This window comes from Panthera onca, chromosome C1 (genome assembly GCF_046562875.1).
Source record: "Panthera onca isolate mPanOnc1 chromosome C1, mPanOnc1 haplotype 2, whole genome shotgun sequence".
In the NCBI taxonomy this organism is placed as follows: Eukaryota; Metazoa; Chordata; class Mammalia; order Carnivora; family Felidae; genus Panthera; species Panthera onca.
Genome location: NC_138346.1, coordinates 187,643,456 through 187,655,885, shown reverse-complemented (window position 1 = coordinate 187,655,885; position 12,430 = coordinate 187,643,456). Strand labels below are relative to the sequence as shown.

Sequence of the window (12,430 nt, the reverse complement as noted above, 5' to 3'; positions counted from 1 at the left end):
TCACTTCTGCACTTCTGCATCATAAATACGATCCACATGGACGCTTTAACTATGAAGGGCCGAAGAGAGCAAGCTAAAGAATGAATGGAAGCGACTCCGGAATGCAGCCGCAGCTCAGGCCCCGCCCCCAGGCGCGCCCCTCCCCGCCCCTCTCTCTTTCCGACAACAGTTCTCTGGAGACAGGCCTCAACTCTCTCACTCTTCAAATCACGCTCCATGACTGGATTCTCGTGAGACCTGTGACTTGCACCGGAAGACCCACCTCCTGTGCCGTGAAAGGCCAATGGGTGAAGGCGACGGTTGCGACGGTTGGGTTTTGAAGGAGCCAATGAGTGCTCAGAGCGGAGAGTTTAAGAAGCGGAGGCCGGCACTGCAGAGACCGGTCTGGGATCGGAATCTAATCGGAGCTGGAGGTAAGGGCCGTGTGGGTCGAGCTGGGGTGGGTATGCAGCCCGTGCTCCGAGACCCGGACGGGCTGGGGCCGACTTGGTTCTGAGTGTGTGGCCGGCGGTCCCAGGCAGAGCACGGTCGCCTCTTCCTCAGGGCTTCGCGGGCATCCACTCCAAGGACCCCTTCTGCAGACGCTCCCATGGCGCAGTTCGTGTTCGAGAGTGACCTGCACTCGTTGCTGCAGCTGGATGCACCCATCCCCAATGCACCCCCTGCGCGCTGGCAGCGCAAAGCTAAGGAAGCTGCGGGACCGGCCCCCTCACCCATGCGGGCCGCCAACCGATCCCACAGCGCAGGCAGGACCCCAAGCCGAACACCCGGTCAGTGGGGTGCGGCGGGACACGGGGAGGAAGAGGGAAGGGCTGAGAGCGGCCTTCAGGCCTCCTCCCTCAGGAGACTGCTCAGACTCTGGCTTCCCTCTCCCCGGCCCAGGCAAATCTAGCTCCAAGGCACAGACCACTCCCAGCAAACCTGGTGGTGACCGCTATATCCCCCATCGCAGCGCTTCCCAGATGGAAGTGGCCAGTTTCCTCCTAAGCAAGGAGAACCAGCCTGAAAATAGCCAGACGCCCACCAAGAAGGTATGTGGCCCAGAGGGGCTTAAGGCAAGAGTGTACTTTGTGTAACTCTGTGTACTTTGGATCATGCCATCCTGCCTCACCACCACCCTTTGTACCAGGAACATCAGAAAGCCTGGGCTTTGAATCTGAACGGCTTTGATGTGGAGGAAGCCAAGATCCTTCGGCTCAGTGGAAAACCACAAAATGCCCCAGAGGGTAAGACCTGAAGTTCTTCCTTCTTGGAGGGAGGTGTTGGCCCATTCCCAGGGTTAAGGGGAGATGCCTGTCTGCTCTTCCCACCTAAGACTGAAGGGAGGGGAGGTGCGTCTCTGGCCTTCCTCACCAGGAGCAGGGGAGGAGTCAGTTTTCCCACTGGAGTCAGTTTTCCCACTGTCAAGACGTATTCGGTTGCCACAGGTTACCAGAACAGACTGAAAGTGCTTTATAGCCAGAAGGCCACGCCTGGCTCCAGCCGGAAGACCTGCCGTTACATTCCTTCCCTACCAGACCGTATCTTGGACGCCCCTGAAATCCGGAATGACTACTGTAAGTGCAGCCTTCCCTTTGCCCATTGGACAGAGGAAGAGGGCCTGGGGACCAGACGAACAAGGAAGCTCATTCTCCTCCCTTTCCCTGCTCTGGCAGACCTGAACCTTGTGGACTGGAGCTCTGGGAATGTACTGGCTGTGGCGTTGGACAACAGCGTGTACTTGTGGAGTGCTAGCTCTGGTGACATCTTGCAGCTGCTGCAAATGGAGCAGCCTGGGGACTATATATCTTCTGTGGCCTGGATAAAAGAGGGCAACTACCTAGCTGTGGGCACTAGCAGTGCCGAGGTGCAGGTGAGACTTATCCCTGTGCTGCAGTTCTGTTGTGCCCAGACAGGGGGCTTGTCCAGCAGGAGGATGTTAATGGCAAGTTGCAATCTCTGATCCTAGCAGCCTTCTCTCTCTAGCTATGGGATGTGCAGCAGCAGAAGCGGCTTCGAAACATGACCAGTCATTCGGCTCGAGTGGGCTCCCTATGCTGGAACAGCTATATCCTGTCCAGGTTAGTGGTTTTAGCTAGTCTGTTATCAATGTGCGATTTTTGCCAGCTCTCCCCAATGTACACCTCTGAATGGAAGCAGCTCAGTCCTGCTGGCAGTGTTTGGCCCTGCCACAGAACCTGATTCCCTTCTTCCCTCCTGCAGCGGCTCACGCTCTGGCCATATCCACCACCATGATGTTCGGGTAGCAGAACACCATGTGGCCACACTGACCGGCCACAGCCAGGAGGTGTGTGGGCTGCGCTGGGCCCCAGACGGACGACATTTGGCCAGTGGTGGCAACGATAACGTGGTCAATGTGTGGCCTAGTGCTCCTGGAGAGGGTGGCTGGGTTCCCCTGCAGACATTCACCCAGCATCAAGGGGCTGTCAAGGTGAGAATGGGGATAGGTTGGGTCCTCTGCTTACCCTCACCCAGAACCTGGGGACTGTTAAGGGGAGATGGGACAGCAGGATTAGATGGGATTACCCTGTGACCAGTGTCTAGCTCTAGTACCTGCTGACCCCACCTTTATCCTACCTAGGCTGTAGCCTGGTGTCCCTGGCAGTCCAACGTCCTGGCAACTGGAGGGGGTACCAGTGACCGACACATTCGCATCTGGAACGTCTGCTCTGGGGCGTGTCTGAGTGCTGTGGATGCCCAATCCCAGGTAGTCTTTTACCTGTTCCAGCCCCTCCCTCCCAGAAGGTGTTCTCACTCTGTGTGGTCTTCCGTGGGCAACCGTGTTCCTTCCAGTGGCTTCATCAACTCTATGCCCGATGGTTTCCAAAATTCTGACTCCGCTCTCATTCATGATCTCCAGGCCACACTTCTGTCTGTGGCTTAACTCCAACCTCATGTCCTATAGGTGGCACCATCCTAATATGCCCTAAATTAAATTTGTCACTTCTTATTTCCCTGAAATGTGTTCCTCCTCCTCTTAATTGTTTGAGAGGGATAGAACTTACTCAGAAATCTGGAGAACTTCCTAGAATCTTTCATTATCTTCACTTAGTCACCAAGACACATCATTTTTGCCTCAGAATATCATTCACGTGTGTCTCTCCCCTAAGCCTCACTTTTCTTCTCACTGGAGGCCCCCTGCACCGGTCTCACAGCATTCTTTTCTTATCTCCTGCAGTCTGTCCTCTGCACTGGGTCTGGGTGGTCTGTGACTGTGCTAAAGCCCTGCAGTAGCTCCCTATCACCTACAGCAACTTAATCCACATCCATTGGAATGAAATTTGAAGCCCTTGCTGGTGGGTCTCCCACCCACTCCAGGTTCCTCCCCTTCTACCCTCCTCTCCCCCATGCAGCCTTCATTCTAGACTTTGACTCTGGAGCCAGAGTTCAAATTCTGGCTCTGTCACCTTCTAGACTCGCATGTGATCTTAGGCAACTTGCTGAAGTTCCTTCTGCTTGATTCTTTATCTGTAAAATGGATAACAATTTTTTAACTCTGAAAAAACTTTTGTTAAGAACTGTGGTTATTCAAGTCTGAGTCTGTGGCACCTGGCAGGGTGCCTAATGCTCGAATGGAGTTAGTTCTGATTTGAGTAGCATCGGCTCTGTTGAGCCCACATGCCATTCTCTCTCCACAGGTGTGCTCCATCCTCTGGTCTCCCCACTACAAGGAGCTCATCTCGGGCCACGGCTTTGCCCAGAACCAGTTGGTTATTTGGAAATACCCAACCATGGCCAAGGTGGCTGAGCTTAAAGGTAGGTTCCAAATAACAGGAGCCAGACACAAAAGGCCACATATCATATGACTGTTGAAATGTCCAGAAGAGGGGCGCCTGGGTGGCTCAGTCGGTTAAGCGGCCGACTTCGGCTCAGGTCATGATCTCACAGTCCGTGAGTTCCAGCCCCGCATCGGGCTCTGTGCTGACAGCTCAGAGCCTGGAGCCTGTTTCAGATTCTGTGTCTCCCTCTCTCTGACCCTCCCCCGTTCATGCTTTGTCTTTCTCTGTCTCAAAAATAAATAAACGTTAAAAAAAAATTAAAAAAAAAAAAAAAAAAGAAATGTCCAGAAGAGGCAAATGCAAAGAAATAAAAACAGACTGATGGTTGCTAGGGGCTATGGGGAGAAGGTGGTGAGGAGTGATGAAAATGTTCTGGAATTACTGTTGTGATGGTTGCACAATTTTGGGAATACTAAAAGCCAATGAATTGCATACTTTAAAAGGATGAGTTTTATGGTATGTGAATTAAATACCTCAGAGGTGTTTAAAAAAAAAAAAAAAAAAAAAAGGTAGGTGGCCCTCAATATTGGAGGCTGTAGGTATGTCTACATTCCTATGCTCTACTCTCACTTTTTTCATCCTCACACCCCAGGTCACACTGCCCGGGTCCTAAGTCTGACCATGAGCCCAGACGGGGCCACGGTGGCATCGGCAGCAGCAGATGAGACCCTGAGGCTGTGGCGCTGCTTTGAGTTGGACCCTGCACGGCGGCGGGAGCGGGAGAAAGCCAGTGCAGCCAAAAGCAGCCTCATTCACCAAGGCATCCGTTGAGGACCAACTCATCACCTCAGTTTTTTGTTTTTGTTTTTTATTTTTCTAATAAAGTCATGTCTCTCTCTCTTCTCCTTGCATGACCTCTGTCCCAGCCTTCCCAGAGCCTCCTCTCTGCTGTCTGTCATCAGAGAGCCAGAACCATCCCTCCTGTTTGCAGATAATAAGGCTAGCACCTCTTTCATTCACACATGTACACACACAGCCTCGGTGGTTTTCTCTGTCACTTTTAATGGAGACATAAGCGAGGGAGCAGCCTCCACAGGCTGTATTCCCAGGCCCCCCACCCACCCTGACCTTTGGCCAAGAAGCTTCTGCTTCAGCGTGGGTAGAGGAGGGATCCTGGGTCCACAGTGACAGATTATTGCTGACCTCTTCGGTGTGAGGAAAAAGGCCACAAGACCCTGGTTGAGGGCCAGTCCTGAGTGCTCCTCTCCCAAGTTTAAGGCAGGGAGGGGGAAATAAGTATCCAGCCCTTTCAAGCCCCCAGCTCCAGAGTGGCAGAGGGCAATGAGGCCACATCCTTGGAGCTGGCCAGGAGAAGTGGGTGAGGAACGGAAGCTGTGGTCCCTGTGTACCAGCTGTGGGGAGGGGAGGACCTGTCCCCTGCTCAGTCCTGACCACATAAGCCCTGGTCACAGGTATAGGTGGGAAGAAAAATGTCAGATGCTGCCCAAGGCACAGTCCTGAGGCACTTAGGTGGGCGCCTAGGTAGGCCATGTTTCTCAGTTGGCCTTGACTTTGGCAGTACCTGGAGCTCCATTTTGCTGAAGTACACGGGGGAGCCGTTTGCCTTTGGTGTAGGAGTGATACCAGAAGTTGGAGAACAGCACGAAGAAGATGGTACCGTACATCCAGATGAGGTGGATGATGACCGGATACTGGTAGCTACAGCTGGGCATGAAGTAGTATTGGGAGATGTGCAGGGAGACCAGGACGAACTGGATCTAGAATGGAGGAAGGCAAGGGTCAGAGGGAACAGTGAGAGGTGGCAGAGAAAGACTGAATGTGGAGTGTGGAGGGATGGGGTCAAAGGTAAGGCAGGTTGGATAAAGGTAGGATCCAGACCAGAAGGTTGGGACAGTTATGGGCCAGGCCCCTCACCAGCTGGATGGCTGTCATGTGCTTTTTCCACCACAGGTAAGGCTGAGCCACAGGGCCAAGGGCAGACAACCCATAGTATAGGTACATGACGACATGCACAGAGGAGTTGATCATGGCGTGGAAAGAGCCCATTCCTCCTGTGAGGGTACAATGAACGAGGTCAGAAGAATTGAGCTGCTGGTCCTCAATGCCCGCCCTTCTTCCCCCGGTGGCCTTCACCACTCACCTGGGGCAATTTTTACCCCCCACCACCAGCTCCAAGGAAGCACTGAGTGGTGGAAGACATGTAGAAAGGTCACCTGTCCGTCTTTTTTCCGGAGGATAAAGATCACCTGAGAAGAGTGGGGAAAGGAAAGGGGCTTCTGAGCCAGGGCCTCTCCTTTCTCCCTACAGGTTCTCACCTCTCCTATAACCACTCACCGTGTCCATCAGTTCGATGAACTTGGAGAAGAGGAAGAGCCAGGCCACTCGAACCATCTGCAAGAAGTCAGGCAGCCTTAGGACACCCATGCTACTCCAAAAACTTCCCTAAATTGGGCCAGGAGCCCAAGTCACACCCAAACTCCTATCCCCAGGTTGCTTATAACCTAGCCACCCCACACTACGCCTGTCCCTACTTACCCTTAGTGCCTCCGGGCTGTTGGAATAGTCCACAGGATCGCAGCGCCAGGTGTAAGTACTCAGCCAGCCAGACATCAAGAACTAGGAAGGGGTGTGGATTAGACCACCAGAGTTCCACCCTGCCCAATCCCTCTTGCTATCTAGCTGAAGAAATGGATTTCAGCCTCTCTGGAAAGGAGATGCCATGCTCTGGCCACAAGGCCTGCCCCTTATCCTGCCAGCAGGAATTAAAACCTAGACATGCCAGGGGCCCACCTCATAGACAATGTAGAGGGAGAGCGCCACCAGGGAGAAGTTGTAGACAATCATGAAGCCCCGGAGCTGGAAGGGCTTCCGATTGGCCATGATGCGAGGCCCAAGTGAGAGAACGAAGTACACGTAGGTCAGGAGGATGGAGGTCATTAGCAGAGGGGACCCCATCAGAGGGTAGCCCTGGACCCGAGGATCTGTAGAATAAGGGTCAAGGAGTCAGAAAGGGTCACGGGGTCCCAAAGGGTGCCCACCAGGTGTACAGACATGGGGCCAGGTCACAAAGGGTCAACGGGTTCACAGGGACTCTCCATTAGGAGACAGCCCTAGATCCAGGGATCCCAGGACAGGAGAAAAGAAGGGTAGACGGCATCTTACCTGCATACTTCATCATCTCCTGGTACAAGTTCACAACTGCCTCCATCCTGGCTAAGGATTCTGGGGAGGTATGGAGGGTGGGTGTCAGGGCTGACCGTGCCCCCATCCCACCCTTGACCCACAGACAGGAAGCAGACCAGATGAGACAATTCCCGACACCTCCCTGCATAAAGGACAGAAGACTGACAGGAAGGAATTGCTGGGGATTGGGGGTAGGAAGCCGTCTGGCCAGGGCACCGCTTCCCCCGCACATCCCGCCTGCCTGCTGGGAAGGACAGATCCCGCCCTCCGCTCCACACCTCACTAGCCTCCCCTCACTCTCTGCTCCTCCAGAGATTCTCACCCCCAGACCTCTCCTCCCCTTTTTCACTGCAGGGGAACTCTCCAAGTCCGGTCTCTTTCCGGAGAGTCTTACCTCTCCTCTCCGGAATGACCACTTCTCCCTTCCCCACCAGTCTCCCACCTCTCCAGCTCTGGTTCTGTCTTCTCCCCAGGGATCCTCCCCTTCAACCGCTCCGGTCCACCTTCGGGATGCTGGCCTCTCGGGACGCCGGTTCCCTCCTGCCCCTTCCTCCTCTCCTCTGCCCTCCCGGGCTCTCACCTCCAGCGTTTCTCGCAACTCCTGGCTCTCCTCCTCTCCGGCACCCTTTCCAGCCCTTCCACTCCGGAGCCTTTGAGACTCAGGAGCCTTTGAGACTCCAGCCCCGGCTCCACCTGTCTGACTAGATCTGGCAGAGCCCCGCCCTCCACCCGCCCCCGCTGCACTGCGCATGAGGTGGAGGGTGGGGCCAGGCCACAGGTCAGGGCCCAGAGGAGCAGGACCCACCAGGATTGAGAAAGCCAAGTAAAGCATGGGGCTCACCACCTACCCACCCACCCACCCTGGACAGCCAGATGACCTAAAGCTCTAGCTTAGTTTTGAGTCAGAAACCTCACGGGACTTCAGCCCAGGGCTCACCTTGGCCCCAAGAGAACTGCTGAAAACCCACACCCAGCATCTTCTCCTAAACTAGCCAGAAAGTCTCAGTTTGTCCTGCTTCAGAATGGGTGCAATCACCCTTCTCTCCCTGGGAGGGGCAGGGAAGCCAGTGGCATGTGAGGAGGTGGGTGAGTGGGGGAGGTCTCAGGAATCTTCCCCTCCTTTAGGGAGGGTCCTAATGAGCTAGGCCCTCTCCCCCTCAGAGCCTGAAGGAATGTCGGGGGAGGGCGCACTGGGACACAAAAGCTCCGGCCGGTCCCCAGGAGAGCCTGGGATGCCGGGGCGGTCCCTGAGGGACGAGCCTTGCCCTAAAACGGCCAGGGCAGCAGATGCTCTGCGAGCTGCCTGCCCGCCAGTCTGCCAGGTTCCCTCCGTCCAGACAACAACGTGAAAAATACAATGAGTGAAAAATACACCTTCTGACGCATCCACTGAGGCTGCACCCGTGCCCCTCCCACACTCACGGGGCACACATCTCACAGATGCTCCCCCAGCCTCCGTGACGACCCCCAGCTGCCCCCACCACTGTCAGGCCCCAAGTCCTCCTGTATGCACAGAGCGCCTCTAGCATGGCTCTCCCCACCACCACCATCGACAGACTGACCACCGCCCCCCCCCTCCCCCCAGCGCACATATGTACACACGGAGCCCTCACACCTCCTGCTGGTGACAACCACCCTCCTCTGACACACCACCCAAACAAGCCTCCACGGACTTTGACATGCAGTTCCTGATACTCAGACCTGCTCCTCACTCCATTCACGCTGGCAACACACCCAGAACACTCTTCGTTGGTCCTGCATCACCATGTGCAAACGGCCCACACGCAGGTTTACGGGTTTACTCACACGTACGCGAGTCACAGATAAATGTGGTCACAGACATAAACTCGGACACTCCACTTTGAGGTGAATGAACATAAAACCACCCACACCGCACGCAGACACACACCTGCCTTGGGTCATGCATGCAGGTCTCTTTTCATGGATGACCTTCGTCATTCATTCATTCCCAACCAGATTTTGTTGGTCCGCTGCCTCTCCTGTGGTAGGGCCTACCTGGCATAGGCCTGCACTCAGACACACAGCTCCTCCCTGACCCATGTGAGTTTGCCAGCTGGTTATCTCTCCCGCTCTCTCTCAGCCACCACTCAAGTTCACCTCCCACAAACACTCATGCGCCCTGAAGGTCAGGAGTGGCTCTAGGCTCCGGAGAGGACCTCTCCCCAAGCTTGAGAAGCACTGGGTGTGTCTCCGGTAGGGGAACTCGGTTGGGTGCTTCCTTCCTTTAAGATGGATGGAAGGGAAAAGGAGACAGGCAAAGGAAGGGGGAGGGGAAGGGAGAAGAGAGGAGCAGGGAGCCAAGGAGAGGGAGGGTAAGAGGTACAGGGGGAGGAGACCCAGAGGTGGTGGAAGAAGGCCTAGGTTTGAGCAAACGGGAGCCGGGATCGGAGGGAGCCTGCCGGCCAGGGCCGGCCCCAGAGAGCTGGGACCTCCCACCCACGGTCCGGGAACAGCCTCGCCCACAGGCTGGGCAGGGCAGGGCAGGGCAGGGCCAGCTAGGCAGGGTGCCCGGGCACGTGGGCAGCCCGCCCGTGGAAGGTCCAGACTCACCAGTGGGGGGCCAGGCGGGCAGGAGTGGAGGGCTTGGAAGGAGCAGGGCCAGAGAGAAGTCCCCAGGGCCAGCCTGCCTGCCACTTCCTCATCTGCTGGGCCGACTTTCTGTCACCAGAGGGGGACAGGGCGGGCCGGGCGGGGGGCGCCTGCTGATTGGCCCCGACTGGGCTCGGCCCGAGGGGCGGGCGCAGGGGCGGGCCGCCAGATTCCGGGGCAGGAAGCACGCCCAGCCCGGACTCCCCACCCCTTCCCTCGGCATCTTGCCGCTCGCCTCCATCAGGTCGCCCTGGGCCGGCCCTGGCCCGCCAGAGGTGCACCTTGCTTCTTCCCGACCCTCAGTCTTATTCTGGGCCCTCTGGTGACTGTCCACCCACGTGACCAACACATCCTCTGTTTGTGGCAGGCCCACCCAGCTTAGGACCCTGAGGAAAGTTCCAGGACTAAGCAGACCTCTCCCCCTGAGCTTTCACTCCAGAGGGTGATGGGAGGGTGGGACCGAGGCAGTGTGTGTTCTATGGGCTGACCTGGGGTGGCAGGGAGGTCTCAGCCAGAGGGAGCAGCTGTGTAAGAAAGCCTTCCCTGGGAGCCCATAAACTTGGATGAACCCTAGCATTAGGGACTGCTAGGAGGATTTGGCTGTGGGAGAATGACCCGAGGTGGGAACAGTGAATCACTAGCTAAACTGGCCTTGAGGGTAGTGAAAAAGGGGGGGGGGGGGGGGGGGGAAGAAGTGAAGCCAGCTGTGGCTGAAAGGCCCTAGGGCCTGAAGGCCAACCAGGGCACTTTGGTTCTATTCTGGAAGTAGAGGAGAAACAGCGAAGCTTTCTGAGGAGGCTGCAATGAGGCTTGTATTATCAAATATTTATTGATATTTGTCTCACACTTACCGTGTGTGAGACTGTGGCAAATACCAGGGACACATCAATGAACCAGGCAGATGCTGTCCCTGCATGGGGTTTGGGTTTGCCTCTAGCTGAGTCATTTCACTCTGGCAGCCAGGGTGATGAGGCTATTGAGGCAGCCCAGGTGAGAGAAAACAGCCTGACGTAAGAAGGTTTGGAAACTGATGGGATAGGAGAGGCAGACACTGGAGATGTCCCAAGACAGGTGCACTCTCTATATATACTTAGCTGTCCATCCGCCTTCCTGCACTCTCCCCTCCTAGCTCCACACACTAACCTACTAGACTGAACTGGGATAAGGGCTAAGTTTTAGCAAAATGAAACCCGTATCTCTGGCAGCTCCTGGAGCAGTCCTTTGCATATAGTGACCCAATAACTGCTTGTCAGATTGGATGGTGTAGATGTGGACAGAACGGGAATTCGGAAGAAACAATGGTTTGGAAGAAACAGTAGTGCGTAAATGGTGGAATGTATCTGTGCGAAAGTTTAGTCTTAGAGGTAAGAGGTCAGAGCCAAAGAACAGCTATGATCCGGCCCATTAGTAACTACCCTGGAAAGGAAATAGCAGAAGGACTCAAAAGGCTCAAAGTTCTTAGTGTTGTTACACTAAGGCCTCCCTGATCTGGCCCCGTCTCCCACTCTACCTGTGTCCTGTGCATATACTGTGCTTTACCTTCCCCAAGGATGTCAACATCTGTCACACACGCCCACTGCTCCAGGCCTGGCCCCTGGCTCAATACAAGGTATAAACAGCTCTCCCAAGGTAGTAAATCACTCCACCCCTCACTGAAAGCCTAATGTGTTCCAGGTATATTTTAGTGGCTTTGGGGTCACACCTGACTCCACAGGCCCAAGTTTAAACCTTCCAGGGAGTACATGCGTAACCTTCTGCGAGTTGCCGAACCTCTATGAAATGGGAGCCACAGTGCCTACCTTGCTATGGCGAAGATTAAAGGAGTGAGGTCACGTTAAGCGCTTGGCACTGTTTCTGTTCTCACTGGTTCATAGATAGGGTGGAGAGCAACTAGCACATCAAGAATACACCAATATAGGGGCACCTGAGTGGCTCAGGTGGTTAAGCGTCCAACTCTTGATCCTGGCTCAGGTTATTATCTCACAGTTCGTAAGTTTGAGCCCCGTGTGAGGCTCATGCTTGGGATTCTGTCTCTCCTTCTCCTTATCCCTCACCTGCTTGTGCTCTCCCTCTCTCTCAAAATAAATAAATAAATAAACTTAGAAGGAGAAAAGAAGAAGAAGAGGAAGGAGGAGGAGGAGGAGGGGAGCCTGGGTAGCTTAGTCAGTTAAGTGTCAGACTTTGGCTCAGGTCATGATCTCACGGTTCGTGAGTTTGAGCCCCACATTGGGCTCTCTGCTGTCAGCATGGAGCCCACTTCAGATCCTCTGTCCCCCTCTCTCTCTCTGCACCTCCCCTGCTCACACTCTCTCAAAAATAAAATAACAAAAGCATTAAAAATGAATACACCAATATTAATAACCAATATGTCAATATTGTATGCATATTCATGAGCATTTGTGTAACCAGTATTTCCTACATGCATACCGTGTGCACACACCATTCTGAGAGCACTACTGGAGGGGCTTTGGATTCGGTGTCCATCTAGAGGCGAATTAGAAACAAACGAAGCAGATTATCAGGGATGATGTAACAGTCCCAGAGGTCAAACATAGTAGAGACAGTTGTAGAGACTACAACTACCACTTATTCACCCGTGGTACATGTCCACAGCAAGCCCCCAGTCAATGTTGACAGATTAAGTGAATGAACACACACCAAGGCTCACTTCGCTCAGTTCCTGTCTCGGTCCTGGGAGAAAGCATCTTCCAATATCTGAGACAGATCATCTAGCCCCAAGTCCTACCAAATGGCATCTGCATGGCCCTGGGTTTCCTGCAAAATATTCGTGGTCTAGAGGAGAAGACAGATGTCTGAGTAACCAATTATAGTGGCATGTGGTGAGTGTTCCCACAGAGATAAACCCAGAGAGTTATGAGAGCACAAGGAGGGGCACC

General features: G+C 54.6%; 2 protein-coding genes across 7 annotated transcripts; one reads left to right on the top strand and one right to left on the bottom strand.

Annotated features, from left to right (window-relative positions):
- The first annotated feature begins 186 nt into the window (after nucleotides 1-186).
- CDC20 (cell division cycle 20) lies at nucleotides 187-4,619 on the top strand. 3 transcript variants are annotated; one of them, XM_060621217.2, is made up of 11 exons: nucleotides 187-413; nucleotides 582-770; nucleotides 883-1,031; nucleotides 1,130-1,226; nucleotides 1,428-1,556; nucleotides 1,656-1,852; nucleotides 1,966-2,060; nucleotides 2,203-2,287; nucleotides 2,582-2,707; nucleotides 3,639-3,756; nucleotides 4,372-4,619. In XM_060621217.2, the coding sequence occupies exons 1-11, from the start codon at nucleotides 284-286 to the stop codon at nucleotides 4,548-4,550; spliced, it is 1,494 nt and encodes a 497-aa protein (XP_060477200.1). In that variant the 5' UTR covers nucleotides 187-283; the 3' UTR covers nucleotides 4,551-4,619. The 3 variants fall into 3 exon arrangements, with proteins under 3 accessions (XP_060477200.1, XP_060477198.1, XP_060477199.1); XM_060621215.2 differs by having other exon boundaries at nucleotides 2,203-2,431; XM_060621216.2 differs by having other exon boundaries at nucleotides 314-413; nucleotides 544-770; nucleotides 2,203-2,431.
- A 142-nt stretch (nucleotides 4,620-4,761) lies between these two features.
- Nucleotides 4,762-12,011, bottom strand: ELOVL1 (ELOVL fatty acid elongase 1). Of its 4 annotated transcripts, none has more exons than XM_060621218.3 (8): nucleotides 11,961-12,011; nucleotides 6,903-6,962; nucleotides 6,531-6,721; nucleotides 6,276-6,356; nucleotides 6,075-6,131; nucleotides 5,881-5,986; nucleotides 5,655-5,791; nucleotides 4,762-5,497 (listed from the first exon to the last, which is right to left on the bottom strand). In XM_060621218.3, exons 1-8 carry the CDS (start codon nucleotides 11,974-11,976, stop codon nucleotides 5,276-5,278), a joined length of 870 nt encoding a protein of 289 aa, XP_060477201.1. In that variant the 5' UTR covers nucleotides 11,977-12,011; the 3' UTR covers nucleotides 4,762-5,275. The 4 variants fall into 4 exon arrangements, with proteins under 4 accessions (XP_060477201.1, XP_060477202.1, XP_060477203.1 ...); XM_060621219.2 differs by lacking the exon at nucleotides 11,961-12,011 and adding an exon at nucleotides 9,495-9,627; XM_060621220.2 differs by lacking the exon at nucleotides 11,961-12,011 and adding an exon at nucleotides 7,504-7,743.
- Between the last annotated feature and the right edge of the window lie 419 nt (nucleotides 12,012-12,430).

What these genes read in the sequence shown, in the direction of transcription:
- ELOVL1 (XM_060621218.3), bottom strand. An exon ending in CCCTCTACATTGTCTATGAG is followed by an intron (nt 6,357 to 6,530) that starts GTGGGCCCCTGG and finishes ACCCCTTCCTAG; the next exon opens with TTCTTGATGTCTGGCTGGCT. An exon ending in GGGGGTAAAAATTGCCCCAG is followed by an intron (nt 5,792 to 5,880) that starts GTGAGTGGTGAA and finishes GTACCCTCACAG; the next exon opens with GAGGAATGGGCTCTTTCCAC.
- CDC20 (XM_060621215.2), top strand. Translation starts at nt 284, where the DNA reads ATGGGTGAAGGCGACGGTTGCGACGGTTGGGTTTTGAAGGAGCCAATG. An exon ending in ACCACAAAATGCCCCAGAGG is followed by an intron (nt 1,227 to 1,427) that starts GTAAGACCTGAA and finishes CGGTTGCCACAG; the next exon opens with GTTACCAGAACAGACTGAAA. An exon ending in AACAGCTATATCCTGTCCAG is followed by an intron (nt 2,061 to 2,202) that starts GTTAGTGGTTTT and finishes TCCCTCCTGCAG; the next exon opens with CGGCTCACGCTCTGGCCATA.